Below are 18,877 nucleotides of genomic sequence, written 5' to 3'. Positions count from 1 at the left end.
TCATTTCCCAATGGAGCACACGAACAAATGATTTAATGATGAGTCAAGGAATGAATATACGACCCTCATGCTTCCAGAAAGAATTTAAGGCGGCTTACACGTGTCTGCCTAAGGTAGGAAATATGGAGCATAAGCTGAAGTCCAGAGACCTCCTAGATGAAGTGGGAGGTGCTGGTGCCCGTGGTCTGGATTCAAACAACGCCTGTACCTGGCGTCCATGCTGGCTTATGACAGCGGAGAGAGCCGGCCGTGTCTGCCGCCCTCCATATTTGATAAAAGAACCGGGGCGTAGAATCATCAGCAGTTCAAAAGGGAGCCGTAAACCACATGGATGTTTTCAAAAGAACCACACAGGAGCCCAGAAGGCAAAGCCTTCTTTGTTTTTCTTTTTAGTTGTTTTTGATACAGAAGGCTATATTATATGGCATATGCTTAGACATTTTTGTGGTTGTTCATTGGTTTTTTTGAGACTTTTTTTTTAATCTTTCTACTTTGAGATCATTGTCGATTCACATGCAATTGTAAGAAATCATATGGAGAAATCCTATGTCCATTCGACCTGGTTTTCTCCCAATGATAACATCTTGCAAAACGATAGTATGCGGCACAAGCAAGATGGTGTTGTAGAAGCCCTCCATCCTCTTGCTAAGATTTCCCTTGTTTTAACCTGCATTCGTTGGTGTGTTTGTGTATTGAGTTTGGTGGGATTTTGTTGCACGTGTGGGGTTATGGATCCACCATCACGGTGAAGACACAGGGCACTTCTGTCGCCCCTTAGGATCCCTCTGTGTGGCCCTTCTATAGGTCCGGCCGCCTCCTTCCCACCTCAACCCCCCAATCCACTCCTTAACCCCTGGCAACCCCAGATCTGCTCTCTGTGTCTATAATTTTGTCATTTCAAGGATGCATATCCATGGAGTCCTACACAATGTCACCCTTTTGAAGTTGCTTCTTTGCTGCTCCCATAATTCCCTAGAGATACATCCAAGTTCTTACCATAACAACAGGGCTTTCTTTTGAAGAACACCTGTGGAGAGTCTTGCCTGAAACGACAATCAAACTGAAGATCTCTCTTTTATAAACAAGACTGCAATGAATGTTTTTGTTCGTATGTCTTTGCATACCCGTGGGAGTGCGTCTGTGGCATTCATTCTTAGAAGCAGAATTGCTGGGTCAAACAGAATACACGTGTCAAGTTAGACAGCCATTTGTAACTCGCCTCCTAAGAAGATACGGCCTTGGTAGGATATTAATTAAGTGTGCGAGCATCCAGGTTTTCTGGGTAGGACCCTGCTTTTTTTTTTTTTGCTGAGGAAGGTCGGCCCTGAGCTAACATCTGCCAATCCTGCTCTTTTTGCTGAGGAGGATCGGCCCTGGGCTAACATCCATGCGCATCTTCCTCTATTTTATGTGGGATGCCGCTGTAGCGTGGCTTGATGAATGGTGCATCGGTCCGTGCCCGGGATCCAAATCTGCAGACCCCGGGTTGCCGAAGTGGAGTGCGCCCACTTAAGCATCATGCCACGGGGCCGGCCCCAGGACACTGCTTTTTGACTTGTTGTATCTGACTTAAGAACACTAGTAACTTCCTTCACCTTTTGCTTATTTAATTTCAAGTGACTTGGAACATCGTTTCACAGATCTATATTTTATTCAACATCTGTGAATTCCTTGTTCGTCTCAGTTGCCCATTTTGGGGGAGTATTAGATGTTTTCATATTATTTTACAAGGGCTCTTTACATACTAAGAACGCATCCGTGTGTTGCAATTTGTCATGTCCCTTTTAATGTTATTTGGGGCTGTTTTGGTTCTCCAGAATTAAACATTTTTTATGTGGTCAGTTATAGAACTTTCTCCTGCACCACGTCTGCGTCTTCCTTAGAGAAGCCGTCTTCACTGTGCAGTCGTCCATTAAAAAAACACCACCACGATCGCCACCACTACATTTTCTTCTATTTTTGTGATTGCAGTTTTCCGTGCTCCACTCTTTGAGCCGTCTCTAATTTATTGCGCTGTGGTCGGTGAGCTGGGTATACAGAGGGCTGTCATTTCTCATGTCCCCGAACGCTGGCCGTTGCTGAGGCATGAGGTCAGCCCTCCACATTAGATGCTTAAGAAAGAACAATGACCCCAGAGCGTTCTAAACATAGTCTGGCCCTGGAAAGGAAGCTCTCTCTTGGCGCCCTGCAAGCCTTCGCCAAACGTGTGACTGTTGGAAGCTTTCCTCACCTTTCTTCTCACTTGAGTTGCACGGTCGTCCAAAAACGAACCCGGCGGCGAGCAGCTGCACGTCACACAGTCGGACCGTGAGGCTGCGGAGCTCACTGCCTTCAGGAGGAACGTTGCCGGTGGGAGCTTGCCGCGTGGTGGCCTCGTGTGCAGCTGCTGGGATGGGGCGGCTGGCGGAATGGTCCCGGGAACAGCTGGTGCGGTGGAGGTCAGGTGACAGCCCGAACTTACAGAGCCCTCGCTCTGTGATCTCTGTTGGCGAGGAGCTGACACGGATGAGTTGGTGACGGACCTGAGACAAAAGATGTAGATGGGGTGGGGAAGAGAGGGTGACACTCCAGGTTATTTTAGAGTGATACCCTGTATCAGTTTGCATCCCGGTTTTGGGGGGAAGGCAGCAGGGATCTGCCACAGAACAGACCCCTGTTGGGGAGACAGGGGAGGAGAGAGAATGTCCAGCTCACCCACCCTCCTGGGGAACTCCCTGTGACCAGGCTGCCGTGTCCTTCGTGGATGTGTGTGTGTGTGTGTGCCCCAGTTGTGAAGATTTGAATTGTGCCCCACAACAAAGATATGTTGGAGTCTCAGCCCCTGTGAAGGTGACCTTATTTGGAAATAGGGTTTGTGGAGATGGTCAAGGTCAGATGAGATCACTAGGGTGGGTCCTGACCCAATAGGACTGGTGTCCTTATGAGAAGAGGAGATGAGGACACAGACACACACAGAGGGACGACCACGTGAGGACACGGGGGGAAGACGGCGTCTACACGCCAAGGAGAGAGGCCTCAGGAGGAACCAGCCCTGCCCACACGTGGGTCTCGGACGTCCAGCCTCCAGGACTGGGGGAGACAGGAAATTTCTGTCATTCAGGCCACTCAGTTTGTGGTTCTTTGTTGCAGTCGCCCGTGGGATCAGGAGGGCTGCTGGAGCAAATATCTAAAAACGTAGAAGTGGCTGTGGACCCGAGTCATGGGCAGAGGCTGGAAGACTGTGGAGGTGCCTGATGGAGAAAGCCTAGACGGGCTTGAAGGACTGTTGGTGCATATAAGGATGCCGAATGTGATTTTAATGAGGGCTTAGAAAGAAAAGAGGAGAAGTGTAGGAAAACTTGTCTCAGAGGTGGATGCATGTCATCATGACCAGAGTGGAGGTAGACATAGGAGCGTTAAAGATGCTTCTGGTGACGTCTTGGACAGAAATGGGGAATAGGTTGGAAACGGGAGGGACGTGTTATCAAGTGGCAGAGAACTTGGCCGGGTTGTGCCCAGCGTTTTGTGGACGGTAGAACTCATACGTGATGCGATTGGATGTTGAGCTGAGGAGATTTCTGCGCAGAGGCTTGAGGGAGCCGTCTGGTCTCTCCTCGCTGCTTAGAGCAAAACGCAGCAGGCAAGGCGTAAATTGAAGAGGGAATGGTTAGCACAAAGGAGCCGGAACTTGAAGATCCGGAAAAGGTCTCACCGTGTCCGTATTGCCAAAAATGAGAAGCTGTGCTCTGGAGAGAGCACCATGCATGTGGCCGGACAGCCGTTTGCTAAAGAGATGAGGTGTGTGGTGTGGGAATGCAATCAGCCATCCCGGCAGAAACGCTGTCAGCTGGGACTGAAGTTTAAACAGCGTGCACAGTTTTAGTAGAAGCGTCTCCTAAATGTTGTGTGGGCTACACTTACACTAAAACATGGCTCATTGATTATCTGAAATTCAATCTATGTATATAGCTAAATATCTAAATCTATATATCTATATCATATCTATATCTATATATCTATATCTATATCTATATCTATATCTATATCTATATCTATATCTATATCATATCTATAACTATATCTATATACCTATACCTATATCTGTATCTATAAATATATCTATATATCAGATCTATATCTATAACTATATATCTATATCTATAACTATATCTATATTGATACCTATATCTATATATCTATAACTATAATCTATACCTATAGATCTGTATCTATATCTATATCATATCTATGTATCTATATCATATCTATATCTATAACTATATATCTGTATATCTATATCATATCTATATCTATGTTGATATCTATATATCTATATCTATAACTATATGTATATGGATATCTATAACTATATGTATATCTATCTGGATATCTGTATCTATCTATATCTATAACTATAATATATGTCTATATAGCTATATATCTGTAACTATATCTGTATCTATCCAGAGAGAGAGAGAGCAAGAGACCTTGATTCATTTTAAGGAATTGGCTTCTGCAATTGTAGAGGCTTGTGAGATCCGAAATCTGGACCAGCAGCTGGACCAGCAGGCTGCAAACCCAGGGAAGACTTATAGTTTGGGTCTGCTGGCCGTCTGCTGGAGAATTCCTTCTTGCTCAGATGAGATCAGTCTTTGTTCTATTAAGGCCGTCAACTGATTGGACGATGCCCACCCACATTAGGGAGGGCAGTCTGCTTTACTCAAAGTCCACCGATATAAATGTTAATCTCACCCCAGAAAACGCCTTCCTGAAACATCCAGAATAACGTTTGGCGATGTATCTGGGCACCAGGCCCAGCCACATAGACACACAAAATTAACTATCTCAGGAGCTGTGTCTGACCTTCATGCCCTCAGGGGACGCCTGTGACGTCAGTGTCCTGGGGTCTCAGCAGAAGCCAGAGGGCAATGCAGCTGTAACGTCTGGGTACGGGGATTTGACAGCCTGGCTCCTGGACCATTTCAGGTGGGGGTGTCAGCCTCCTGCTTTGGAAGTCAGCTCTTGGGGAAAGGCCGGGACTGGCCCACGGCTGGCCTGGGTGCCCCGCATCAGGGCATTAGGCTGGTCCTCAGCACGGGCAGATCCTGGAGGACCGAGTCCCTCAGCCTCAGATCCACGGCAGTTCCTCCGCCCGCTCTCCGTGGGGTGCGCCTTGTCATGTCCTCCTTTGCTTTACGGCCTCGATGGCTTGTCTAACGTTTTGTGCGCATATGAAAACCCAGGATGCAGATGAAGAAGATGCAGACCCCAGCTTCTGGGATCTGGGAGGAGGCAGCCTCTGTCTTGAGCATGTCTTCCTTCTTCTGGCCAATGCCCTACGGCCAGTTCAGCAATCTGTGAGAGCCGGCCGCTCCGGGAGAAGAGAAATGTAGACCTGGCTTAGCTTGTAGCAGTAGCGTCTTCGCTGTCACCTCCCATTAGCCATAGACATTGGGCTGAGATGAGACTTCGGGGTGTTGCAGATACCTACAGGAATGTGTCTCCAACTGATCTTTTCATTCAACATTTTTTTTTCCCTTAAATCTTCCATTCCTTTTTTGGCAAGGACCAAGGGGTTCATTTGGAAGCCTCCGTGAGAGAAATTGAACCTCTCTTCCTGAGAGAGGTTCTCATATAAGAAAAAGGCTTCTTGAAACTGAGCTGTCGCCCAAGGGCCCAAGGTCGTTAACTGTTAAGCTCTTTGCAATAAATTGCAATTTATCATGGCAATAAATCAGCACGGGGAAGAGGTCTGATACATATGTTTAAATGCATGTGTATATACGTTTGTATCATTTAAGTATCTATCAATGGTGGCAACCATGTGCAGGAGCGGTAATTAAGTTTAGAAGCTCCTGAGAGCAGTTTGCTCGCGTGTCTGCGTCCACCGTCGTCCCTGATGGTCCAGCCCCAGCCCACAGTGTTTTTGGCTGTCAGCTGGGCTCTCTGTCTTTGTAAAAAATCCTCTGTAGGGGGCAGAGTTGACAGTAATGCTTCTAGGGCTCGTGTCCCAGAGGAAGTAGGATGCACATTCCAGAAGAAGTTGACTGCGTGTAGCGGGAAACCGTGGTGTTTGCATTGATGGACACGTTCGTGCTGTGAGGAGGCCGACGCGGCAGGTCAACGGGGATGCAATCTGCTTGGGACACAAGGGTAAGCCCTGGACATTTGGGGGGCCCCACAGCAGGCAGCTCTGGCCTCTCCTGCCTGGTCGTCTGCATCCCGCCCGCCCATTGGGCCAAGCAACCCTACTCTTGTTTTCCAGATGCTTCCTCAGCATTTCCTCCTGGTGTTCATCCCTCCCCTCGAAGGATGCTGGCTGCTCCTTCCCCTCCTCCGTGGAAACGAGCCGCATCTCCAAGGACCCCCGCATCCCTGCATGCATACTTCCTTCTGGACCTTCCTCATCTGCTGCCTTCTCTCTGGGTACCGCATCTCTGCCCGGCCCCCATTCTGTCCATCATTCAGGTCCCTCCCAGGCCCCCGTCGTCCGAGCAGCATCTCCTCCCTGCTCCATCACGAATCCTTGAATTCCTTTCAAAGGCCAAGAGGGACACGTCTCCCAACAGCCATCTCCAGGTGCCCCTTGTGTGGGGCGAGGAGCGAGGGAGTTTGCTGGAGTGCCGGCCCGTCCAGGTGTATCCTCATATACCGACCCAGATTTGGAAAATTCGCATCTACAGGAAGGCATAAAGCTTAGGAGAGGCGAGGGTGAGAACAAAGGGCACCCGTCCCTACCCTTCCGGTTGTAACTTTGGCAGGTCCCGGGAAACACGGCGTGCTTGCGACAGAAGCGAGTGGGACGTATTGCCTCACCCCCGATCCCAGGCGTAAGGTGCATTGTAGTGTGTCCCGGGGTCAGTGGATGAAAGATTTCCCCCTTATTACAGTAAGCCTTCCTATTGCTTACCCACGAATTGTGGTGTCATCAAAGTTTACCTGGGCAGCTTCCGATGCTGAAGCAACTGGTTTCCTAATGTGTGATTTGCATTCCTAATTAAGTGTATTTGAGCTCAGCTTTGTCGGGGCGTGATATGGTTTGCTCTTGCTGACGTGGGTTGCATGCGGAGGTTTTTCCAAAGATTGCTGTGTGCACGCTGTCTCCAGCTGCCCAGAAAGGCACATATTTGGGACCACGCCTGTGTCCTCGTCTCTCTTTTCTCTGCTGTGCCTCTTCGAATGCTCTAAGATTCTCCTGGGATGTTTTGCAACAAGACCTGTGTTTGTGTCATTGTGGCCCCCGGGCTAGCCTCGATTCTGCAGCTCAAAGCTGCAGAGCAGAAAAGCTGGGGGTGTCCTCGTGTGTGCAACGGATGTGTCTTATTGTAGAAGGAAACACTGTTTTTAGTAATTTAAAAAAAAACAGTCCTAGGGCCCCTGCAGAGGTGTTTCCAGGGCCCCCCATCGCCCTCCAGGTTTTGGGATGGTGCCCTTATGTGGAAGGAGCTTACACCATCCGTCTGTCCTGAGAGGACGGACCCATCTCTGACTTGCCCATGGTCTTGCTTCTTGGTCATTCTCCATCCCGCTGAGTGCAAATCATATTTCTAGAATGGCAGCAATGCTTCCCTTCTATTGTAACAACACACGAGAAAAGCAAACTGGATATTTCAGGAGGGAAAAATAAAACGCGTTAGTTTTAAGGAGTTAGAAAGAACCAGGGACTGTCGGTAGTAACTCCTCAGCTCTAGATTGCATTGGCTTTGCTGTTTCTGTCCTGGGGTCCTGCGAACGCCTGCCTTGAACTCGGCGTGGGGGACATGGGGAGGACCTAGCTCTGGCCGTGAGGGACAGGCAGAGGGTCTGCGTTGCCCTTTGGCGAGGCTGGCGTCCGGGGCCGGCGTGGACGGCTTTGGAGCAGAGAGCGGTGTCTGCACGGAGCCCAGAGCTGGAATGAGCAAGCTCTGTGTGAGCAGAAGGCAGATCCGTGCCATGCTCTTACTCGTGCGTGCTGGGGGGACAGGATGGACCCAGCGGACTGGGGGCTCCCATCTTGTGCCCATGGGGCATCCAGGCTGGATGGGGCAGAAGGAATTCCTGTGCCACTTAGGGTGTCCATTCGGTCTGTCTTTCTCTCTTTCTGTCTCTCCGTGTCTCTCTCTCTCTCTCTGTCTCTCTCCGTCTATGTGTCTCCATCTCTCTGTCTCTCTCTCTCCATCTCTCTGTCTCTATGTGTCTCTCTTCATCTCTGTCTCTGTCTCTCTCTGTCTCTCCATCTCTGTCTCTGTTTCCCTCTGTCTCTCCGTCTCTCTCTTTCTCCATGTCTCTGTCTGTCTCTCCATCTCTCTCTGTCTCTTTTTCTGTCTGTCTCTGTCTCTCTTTCTGCCTCTGGCTTGGCAAGCCCAAACACCTGAATTTGGCTAACACAAATGAATGCCCGATGCAACTCCACATCAATATGAGCTCTTCCAGTGAGAGAGGTCTCAAGCAATCTTGATGGGAGGGGAGATTCTTGAGCTGGACACGGAAGGATGGCCAAGGCTTCCCAACACAGGCGAAGGAAGGGCTATTCTGTTGAAGGGAACATCTGTGTAGGAGCCCAGTGATATAAAACAGCATGGAATTTTGGACCAGTATGAGGCCAGGGTGAGGGGAGTGGTGGATGGAGAGAGGGACTCAGACAGAGAAGCAAGTGCCCGAGGGAGAAGGGATTTGGCTTCCACGTTCCCGTTCAATCGCACATCGCACACAGTCACTCTCATTGAGTGACATTTTGGCGTTAGGGCCTCAGCTTGCGTAGAGGGATGTTATTATAAAAATCTCATTTGTTACTATGTTTGGTTAAGCATTCCCATCACCCCCTCAGTGTCTTCAAAAGATGCCTTCAATGGAAAATTAGTTTTGAGTGACTTGCCAGGAAACCTTTGATGTCTGGTAATGAAATAACACCCTTTGATCCTAAGGGTGCTGACAGCCATCTCTGATGTTGTTTCCTTTTCTCTTTGGCTGCTAGGAAGCTCAGAACTAAATTTGAGTTCATGGCTCAATGTGAGGTGTCTTATGATTGGCATATCTGCAGACTATTTTATTCTTCCTGGCTGCTGCAGATCTATCTCTGGGACAGATTTTTAGGACTTGGTTTAGGTTTTTCCCCTTTCTTTCATTCACGTGCATCCTATAAGCAATTTTTGTATACTGACTTTGGTACCTGTAACATTTAACCTGAAGATTTTATTGTGTTTCAAACCTTTTATGTTCATTTGACATAACCCTAGGGGGCTTTAGTCTGGGGGAATAAATGCATTTAAACTTTGAAGATGGGAAAATATAAGTGCTTTTTTCCCAAAGGGCAAGTAAGATGCATTTGGGGTAGGAATATTGACATGAGTCCCTTTAAAGATGTCTTGCAAAATAAGGTTTACACTTTAACTTAATGTTCAGAAACAACACTCATGACCTAAAGCTGCTAGTTCCGTTTATCACACTTTTGGCGATTTTTAAATCTTGGAAATGGGAATTATTTTTAGGGATAGTTCATGCGTGTGTTTATATGGACCTGGCAATTTATATCACGATGTGGCTGTGTCGGTTTTCCCTGTAAACCAATCTCCTGTGTCTTTATTAACCGGGGCATTTATTTCTGGGGTAGAGTACATCATTGCTTGGTTTGGAGCACAGCATCCTCAGCTCTAAGTCTCTCGGCCTGATTTTGTTCTACGGTTTTAGTTTGTAAGAAGCATCTCCCACAGGCCAGCTTCTGACTGCTGGTGCTCGGGTTCTGTCCCGTGTCTTTCTGTGATTACGTTCTGGGAGTTGAATAGGACGAGTTGATACAAAGTGTCCTGGCCCCCAGTGGAGTCCACGTCCTGACTCCTGGAACCTGCAACTATGTTGCATTATATGGCAAAGGGAAGTGAAGGCTGCACCTGGAATTGAGATCATCCCTCAGCTGGCCTTGAGATGGGGGAGATGATACTGTATTATCTGGGTGGGCTCCATGTAACGGTTCTTATATGAGTGAGGCGGGAGCGTCGGGGTCAGAGAAGGACGTGTCATGGTGGAAGTAGATGTTGGCATGATGCACTTTGCAGACGGAGGAAGGAGCCTCGAGAAGCTGGAAAAGTCGAGGCAATGGATTTCCGCTGGAGCCTCCAGAAGGATCCAGCCCTGCCCGCACCGTGACTTTAGCCAGTGAGACCCGTTTTGGATTTCTGACCTCTAGAACTGAAAGATAATTTGTGTTGTTTTAAAGCCACCAAGTCTGTGGTAATTTGCTGTCTCAGCAGCGAATAGGAAAGTCATACAACGTGTATTTGCCTTTTGAAGTCTCTTGGGCATCAACGTCTCCTTAAGGATTTGCCTGGGATTCATCTTACCTTAGTCCATTTTGGCTGCTGTAACAAAAATAGCATAGACTGGGCGGCTTAAACAAGAGACATTTATTTATCACGGTTCTGGAGGCTGGAAGTCCAAGATTGAGGCACCAGCAGATTCAGTGTCTGGTGACAACCTTCTTCCTGGTTCATAGATGCCATCTTCTCGCTGTGTCCTCACATGGTGGAAGGCACAAGGGAGCTCTCTGGGGTGTCTCTTATAAGGGCACTAATCCCATTCATCGGGGCTCTACCCTCATGACCTCATCACCTCCCCAAGGCCCCACCTCCTAATACCATCCCATTGTGTGTTAGGATTTCAATATATGAATTTAGGGGGACACGCACATTCAGTCCATAGCACATCTCTTTTGCCTTTTCAGGGTAGAGGGTAGTAGCCTTACGTCTCTGATTGATGCATCCATGCATCAGTTCAGCTCATTATCAGTTGGCTCATTAGAGCACGCCATTTAGTCCACGAACATGCATTGAACACCAGCCTTACACCCAGCCCCTTGCTAGGCTGGGAGGCACAGACACCCCACAACAAGGTGCGTGCCCTCTGTCAACATTGGCCTCACACGGGAGCCAAGCTGGGTGGCCGGCCAGCCCAGTGTGCAGACCCGGGGAGTTATTCCTTCCAATGTAGAATAGATAAAGGCTGCGTTGATAAGACCACCAGCAGAAAGGCGCATCTCTGGGCCCATGTGTTGGAGACAAACTCTTGAATGGAAATACCTTCATATCACACGGGGATTCTTGTCAACAGTGTGGAGACCTTCTGCCTAGTGTGAAATGAGAGAGACATGGGATGATGGAAATGTGCATTTACTGGTTCCAAGTTAAATTACAGCCATGCACTGCATAACCGTGTTTCAGTCCATGACGGACTCCATAGATGATGGTGGTCCCATTGGATGAACACCATGCAGCCTAGGTGGGTAGTAGGCTACACCATCTAGGTTTGTGTAAGTTGTCCTATGATGTTCGCACAACGACGACATTGCCTAACGATGCATTTCTCAGAATGTATCTCCATCATTAATTAATTAATCTGTGATTCTATCTTACAGATCCATGAGCTCTTTTGGAATATTATTCAGTGAAACCGTGGTAGTTTATTTTAGATGTAGCGAAAGTACCAGTAGAGACATCCGTCAGACTTTAAGTACACAAATGATTGCCTTTCAAAAGTTATGTATTTGTTCATTATCTGCCGCACCAGGCGGAGCTTTCTTGTCAGATTAATGTGAAAAATCTTGTTTGTAGATGCAAATTAAAATATGTGTTTGTAAGGCTTTCCTCACCAAGAACGTGATTAATTGAAAAGGGACGTAATTCATGTGCTCTTTGATTGAGAAAATACAGAAACCCACGAAGAAGGGAATTAAGATCAAACTCATTATTCTTGTGTCCTCTCTGCTGCTGCAAAACTTTCAGCTGGCATCTCTTCAAAGACCCCCTCTCTCTCCTCCTTCTAGGAGTCCAGTGATGTGGATATTAGACCACTTAATATTGGCAACTCCTGGAAGCTCTGTTTTGTTTTTTTTTTTTCACTTTTTAAAAAATGTTCTCTTTGTATTTTAGCTTGACTAATTTCTATTGACCTCAAGTTTCCCGTTTTTTGCCTAAATTGCATTGTCTGCTAATGAGCGGTGGAGAAAATTATTTATCTCTGATACCAAGTTTTTAATGTTTACTTCTAGCATTTATTTATACATATTGTATGTTTAATATTTAAATATATATTATACGTTTCTTATATGGGTGGTAAAGTTATTTTTGTATGGTTTATTATTATTAAATAATTATGTTTATTTATTTTCATATATTAAATATATAAAATACTTAACATTTTAGATGTATAAATATAATTTTACATAAATAAAATAAAAATATAAACTTTATAAACATTAACATATTTATATTATTATAAATATTTAAATTAAATATTCAAATATAAATATATATTTAATTTGTATTTGTATAAATGTATTTTATTAAATATATATTATAATATATCTATTATATATAATGTAATATTATATATAGTATATATTGTATGTTACTTGTATATATACATATATATACACACATATATACATATATGCATATATATAATATATGTTATATTATATATTACATATAATATTATATGTAGTATTATATATATAAACTAATGTAATATTATATATAATACTTGTTTTCTTTCTTTTTTTCCCAGCAGTGCTGCGAAAAAATTTCTGAGCAATGAGTGTTCTGTGAACCAAGAAGGTCTGGGGACCTCCGTTATAGTCTGTTTTCACTGTTAAGTTTTACCCCTCAGCCTTGATTTGAGATGAAACGTTAGCAGGGCTTATGAACATTTTGTTGTGGTTTGCTTTTTGTTGGTAACTCTTGGAGCATAAGGTGGTCCCTCCAGGTAAAGACGGGAGGTTGCAGACCCCCCAGTATACAGTCGACACTGCACAGCGCTTAGGACGCAGTCAGAATATGTCCCTCTGCATTTGCAGGAGGGACCAATGGGTGTCAAGAAGCCGAGATGTGAAGCTGTGATCCACTCTGTGTGGAAGCCCACGGGAAGTGGGGGCCTCGGTCTCCCCATTGGGACACTCACGCTCCCCTCATCTCTCGGACATTGAGTCCTCAGGTCTCTCATCTGTAAGAGGAAGACTGAGTTGGATCTTCTCTCATGCCCCTTCCTGCAGCCCCATTCTGGAATGCGTCTGTAGGACCTCAGTAGCCTAAGAGAATAACATTCTCATGAATGCTGTGGTCTTCCCAGGAACTACACCCAAATGAGAGTAGGGATCCCTCTTAGTAGAATCAAGCCTGGCTATCTGGAAACTTCCTGGGTAGCCTGAAGGAATCATTTGGGGTCCTACAGTGGTGTCGTCCCAGCCAGGGACACGCTCTTTCTGATGGATGCGGTGGTGGGAAACATTGAACTCAGGATGGGGGTGGGGAGATATTGGAGCCTCAGCATCACTGTAGGGGCTTCTCTTTGTAGGGTGATTTCTTCATTTTATGAGCAAGGATGCCTGACTGCGGTGGTGGTGCCAATGGAAGGGAAGCATATGTTGTCTCTACTTATTGGAAGGATTTTCTAACAAGTGGATCCCACCTGGCCCCTGGCCAGCAGGTGGAATTTCTCAGATGAACTTGGGCCACTCAGGTCTGCTCATCGTTCCCTGCATGATGGCGACACTAACAATGGGCTCTGATATTCCATGGCATGGATGTATTGAGGTCATTCATGCATTCTCCTCCTGAGGAACAGATGCTATAATGAGCAGCCATCATTTTGCATCGGCAGCCTACCTTGTATCATCAGGGTGGATTCTTAGAAGTGATTTTTCTGGATCAAAGAATAAATACTTATGTAATTGCACTAGATATTGCCAACTAGATATGGGGGTCCCATCCCAACTACATGCCTGGTCCCCATCGCCACGCCAGAAAAGTGTGATATCAAAGCATTAAAATTTTTGCCAATCTGATAGATGGATGGTATCTCAGTACAATTTTAATTAACATTTCTCTTAATAGATGTAAAGTTGAACAAGTGTTTTTAAGGGCCATTCGGTACATTTTTACATAAAGAGTTATTTTTGCCGACTTTCTCTATAGGGTGTTTGGTTTTTTTCTTGATTTTTAAGAACTCATTACATATTAGGAAAATAGCCCTTTGAATGTGATAGGAGTTGAAAATTTTCTCCTAGTTCATTGTTTATTTTTGACTTTGCTTATGGTTTATTTTTTTACCTTGTAAAATTTTTTTAGTGAAATGTGGCTATTTATTCTTTTCAATTTTGACTTATAATTAGGAAGGCATTTCTTATTCTAAGGTTAAGAATAAATTTATTCCTGGTTTCTGCTCGTATTTTCACTGTTTGACTTTTTCCCCTTTATTTTGATGGGTACTGTGAGATATGAGTCTAATTTTATGTTTTTCCAAGTATCTATTTAGGTGTCCCAACACCATTTATTGAAAGGTCCATCTCTGCCACCTTTATTATATCTTCAAGTCCCCAAGGCTAGCCAGTTCCTACAGATAGCAAACAACTCACCCTGGGGCGTGCCTTTAAAATGCAAACTGACCAATGCAGAGCCCACACCCCACCCGCTCCTCTCTGGGGCTCCCACACTCTGAGTCACCATCCACCTGCTCTAATCTCCCAGGACCACATACCAGAGAACTAGAGACAGACCGTACCCCCCAGAACCTGCTGAAGTTATTCACACTAGCCCGTCCTCAGCCTGCTCACTCTGCCTCACCCGATCTTTCCTGTGGAAACCACAATAAAATCTCTCGTCTACCTTTCCCTCCTCTCTCTGCCTCCTGACTGACCCTGGTGCATCCCCGTGTGGCCCTGCATGATGTGGCATACCCCCTTCTCTTGGGAGCTCTGAGGAACAAACCCTCTTTTCAATGGCAGTCATGTCCTGATCTGTTGGCCTCACCATACCTAAATAATAATGAATCCTACATTTAAAACACAAACCAACAAATACATCCTGCCCAGTTCTGCCCGAGAGGGTTTATCCAGGACTCTCACCCATGGCTGTCAATGGTGTAGGTTGTTCGGACCTTTCTGCAAATCCTTTTGGCAGCGTATTCCTGCAAAGGTCTCAGCTGGGGCTGAGCGAGAGTTTACCAGGTGTCTCTCCCAGGCTGTCTGGACTCAGGGCTAATCCGCCGTATTACGTTTATGCATCCAGAGCCCGCAGGAATCCAAGAGGGACGAAACCACAAATATTGAACCACGACTCCTGTTGGCAGCACCCACTCTCTTGTGGTTTCATTCTTACAAACGTGTACTCTGCTATTAAACCTTACTTTTGTATATTTTTTTTCTTCTTCTTCCACAGTTTTCTCCCCACAACCTGACCGGGTTGCTATAGTGACCGGAGGGACGGATGGAATTGGCTATTCCACGGCGAAGCATCTGGCGAGACTGGGCATGCACGTTATCATAGGTGATGGTTTTTACAGTTGTATTTTATAGCTAATGTAAGATATGCAGTTGTTTGCTTATATAGGTATGTAAATATTTATTTGCTTATAGATAAAACAGATAAGCACGTGAGGATTAAAAACTGAAAAAAGGCATGAAATGGTGACAGCTCTTTTGGACATGAGTATAAGTTCTGCTTTAATATTGATCATATATATTTTTCGTGTGGTTCGCTGGAAAAAAAACCCAATAAATCTGAATCAATTTGCCAGAGCTTCCATAACAGAGGATCACAGACCGGGGGGCTTAAACAACAGACATTGATGGTCTCACAGTCCTGGAGGTGGAAATCTGAGATCCAGGTGTGGGCAAGGCTGGTTCCTCCTGAGGCCTCTCTCCTTGGCGTGTAGACCCCGTCTTCTCCCCGTGTCCTCACGTGGTTGTCCCTCTGTGCGTGTCTGTGTCCTCATCTCCTCTTCTCATAAGGACACCAGTCCTATTGGGTCAGGACCCACCCTAATGACCTCGTTTGATCTTCATCACCTCTTTAAAGACCCATCTCCAAATACAGTCACACTCTGGGGTCCTGGGGGTCAGGGTTTCAACATATGACTTTTGGGGGACACACAGTTCAGCCCATAGCAAAATCTGAACAGGTTTTTAGAATATAAGCTGCTTCTACAGCTGTACCCTATAGACTATATTTTCCATTCTTCTTTTTGAAAATTTCTCTACTAGCTTATCTTGGTCCATAACTCCTCTTTGAAAATGAAGAGACTTTCTTTGGCTGGGGAAGTGGGGACAGTTCAAATTAACCCATGTTATGTTTGTTAATATTCTCAGCCAATTGCTTACCTGGAGTAGAAGTTTCAGTCAGCTGGCAAAAATGGTATGTGGAGATTAGCTTTGGGAAGGAAACAACTTCATGTTTATTATGCCTGCTATTATCATCATCTGATTTAGTTAATACCTTTTCATATTGTTCGTCTTTATAAAAATGGTACTATAGGTCTGGTTTTAGGTGCAAAGGATTACTTTCATGTTAGACTTTCTAAAACATTACCCACAGTCATTCATTTATTCATTATCTATTCATTTCTTTCTTTCTCCATTTCTTCGCCTTCTTTTGCCCGCCATCATTTATTGCAAGATGATTACCGATCAGATGCGGTGCTTGGGGCTGGGGTTTTTAACACAAGTGCATCTCACTCCTTCCAGGCTCCCGGCAAGCTCATCCACAGCTGGATTTCCCCTTTTCTGATCTTTGGCCTCCTTGGCGTCTGGTGACGCCTAAAAGCGCAGACTAAAATCCGTAATATTATCAACAATTATATCGAAATGCAGATATAAAAATATGTAAGAAAAACACAAACTTGCCACGTAATCACATACATTAAATCTTTATATGGCAAATAGCATGATTTTCTGTTGAGTTGAGTAACTTCTATGGTTTGGAGCTATGATCAGCGTAAACTTTATTTCAAGTCATCTTCAACAATTCAACCCTAGTATGAACAGATCTGTGGTTTCTGTAGGTGGCCAAGCCGTAGATCTTTCCGTACCTCTGTGTCTTGTCCACATTCCTTCGGAGTTCAGCCACAATGATGACGTCGATTCCTCCCCATTGAAACTCACAGACCCCCTGAGTTCCATGTGAGACCTCTCCAGGGGTCTCTTGACCCAGACAAGGAACCCTAGGTCTGGCCAGTGTGGCCTTCTGCTCTCCTCAGAGGGATATGGCTCATGTGGGTTCACCGAGCTCTTCACTCAGTCCAGTAACCAAATTGGACTCATGTTCTTAAATTTGAACCATATTTTTACTCTGTTTTGAAAGAATGCAGTTTCTTAGAGTGATTCCCTTCCTCACATAGGTGTCTTTCTCTCATGAGTGACAAAGTCTTTAGAATGGCACACATTTGTCAGCCTTTGGGAGCCGTAGATCACTTCTGGGTCTGCTTCCCTGTTCTTTTTCCTGAACAAAGTGTTCTTTTCTTCTGTAATGTGTCTAAGTCCCACTCTCTTCATAGATGTGGAAATGTTAAAAGTTTTTGACAACTCCTGATATTACCAACTTTATCAATGACTTCCATAACTTCCCCTAGATGAAGATGGGTTGGTTGCAGAGGAGGAGGTCTTGTGGGAGAGGGGGACACATCCGAGGGGGTATTTCTGGAGCTTCTTTTCAACTTTAGCACCTCCATGATCTGTTTATGTTTCCCTGGGACCTGAGCAAATCAAGGAGACAGGGCTTGGGAGCAGAGGGGCTGTGAGAGTTAGCTGGGAGAGTCTGAGATGGCGATGGATTCCAGCCACCTGATTTTGACTTTCCCTGGTGGGTGGCCCTCTGTTCTATTATTAAAGACGTGACAAGCTCTCCAGGGCTTTCCATGACTTGGATTTCTTCCTATATTTGGGATGACTTGATGAAAGTGATGTCAGCTCTCAAACAGATAGAGTAATAGGTCTCTCCTGAGGGCCTGCTGGACCTGGGCTGGTGGTGGAGAGATGCTTGTGGAGCAGGATGGGGAGGGACCTTCCAGTCCGAGCAAAGAGTGGGGACTGATATCTACTACTGCTTATTTCTGTAACCCTGACTCCTCCAGTGTGCACATTTTCATCTTATTAATTCTTAATAAAACTAGGCAATGTTGGAATGCAAAAGAAACAAAAGTCCCATTTCTCTGTACTTTTTGCCTCAGTGTGCTGTTTTAGGTCATGAGGAAGTCTAGATGGGTTAGGTCCTGGTGAGGTCTAGTTGGGTTAGATCACAATGAGGTCTAATTGGGTATGTCATGATGAGGTCTAGTTTGTAGGTCATGGTGAGATCGAGTTGGGTTAGGTCAATGATGAGGTCAGGTTAGGTAGATCATGATGAGGTCTAGTTGTGTTAGGTCATGATGATGTCTAGATGGGTTAGGTCATGATGAGGTCTAGTTGTGTTAGGTCATGATGAAGTCTAGATGGGTTAGGTCATGATGAGGTCTAGTTGTGTTAGGTCATGATGAGGTCTAGATGGATTAGGTCATGATGAGGTCTAGTTGTGTTAGGTCATGATGATGTCTAGATGGGTTAGGTCATGATGAGGTCTAGTTGTGTTAGGTCATGATGAGGTCTAGATGGATTAGGTCATGATGAGGTCTAGTTGTGTTAGGTCATGATGAGTTCTAGATGGATTAGGTCATGATGAGGTCTAGTTGTGTTAGGTCATGATGAGGTCTAGATGGATTAGGTCATGATGAGGTCTAGTTGTATTAGGTCATGATGAGGACTAGTTGGGTAGGTCATGATGAGTTCTAGTTGGGTAGGTCATGATGATGTCTAGTTGTGTTAGGTCATGATGAGGTCTAGTTGAGTAGGTCATGATGAGGTCTAGTTGGGTAGGTCACGATGAGGTCTAGTTGGTAGGTCATGATGAGATCTAATTGGGTAGGTCATGATGTGGTCTAGTTGGGTAGGTCATGATGAGGTCTAGTTGTGTTAGGTCATGATGAGGTCTCGTTGTGTTAGGTCATGATGAGGTCTAGTTGGGTAGGTCATGATGAGGTCTAGTTGGGTAGGTCACGATGAGGTCTAGTTGGTAGATCATGATGAGATCTAATTGGGTAGGTCATGATGTGGTCTAGTTGG

At 45.5% G+C, this 18,877-nt stretch overlaps 1 protein-coding gene across 3 annotated transcripts in view; it reads left to right on the top strand.

Annotated features, from left to right (window-relative positions):
• Positions 1-18,877, top strand: part of DHRSX (dehydrogenase/reductase X-linked) — a 166,148-nt gene that overhangs the window by 21,884 nt on the left and 125,387 nt on the right. For 2 of the 3 annotated variants that reach the window (XM_058535365.1, XM_058535366.1), the window contains exon 2: positions 15,165-15,272. In XM_058535365.1, the coding sequence (XP_058391348.1) occupies positions 15,165-15,272 (108 nt within the window). Of the gene's footprint in view, positions 1-12,534; positions 12,567-15,164; positions 15,273-18,877 lie in introns of those variants that run through there. The other variant, XM_058535367.1, reaches the window with a different exon arrangement.

Source organism: Diceros bicornis, chromosome X, assembly GCF_020826845.1.
Source record: "Diceros bicornis minor isolate mBicDic1 chromosome X, mDicBic1.mat.cur, whole genome shotgun sequence".
Classification (NCBI taxonomy): domain Eukaryota; kingdom Metazoa; phylum Chordata; class Mammalia; order Perissodactyla; family Rhinocerotidae; genus Diceros; species Diceros bicornis.
Note: the sequence above shows the minus strand (reverse complement) of the source record. Positions and strands in the feature narration are given on the sequence as shown.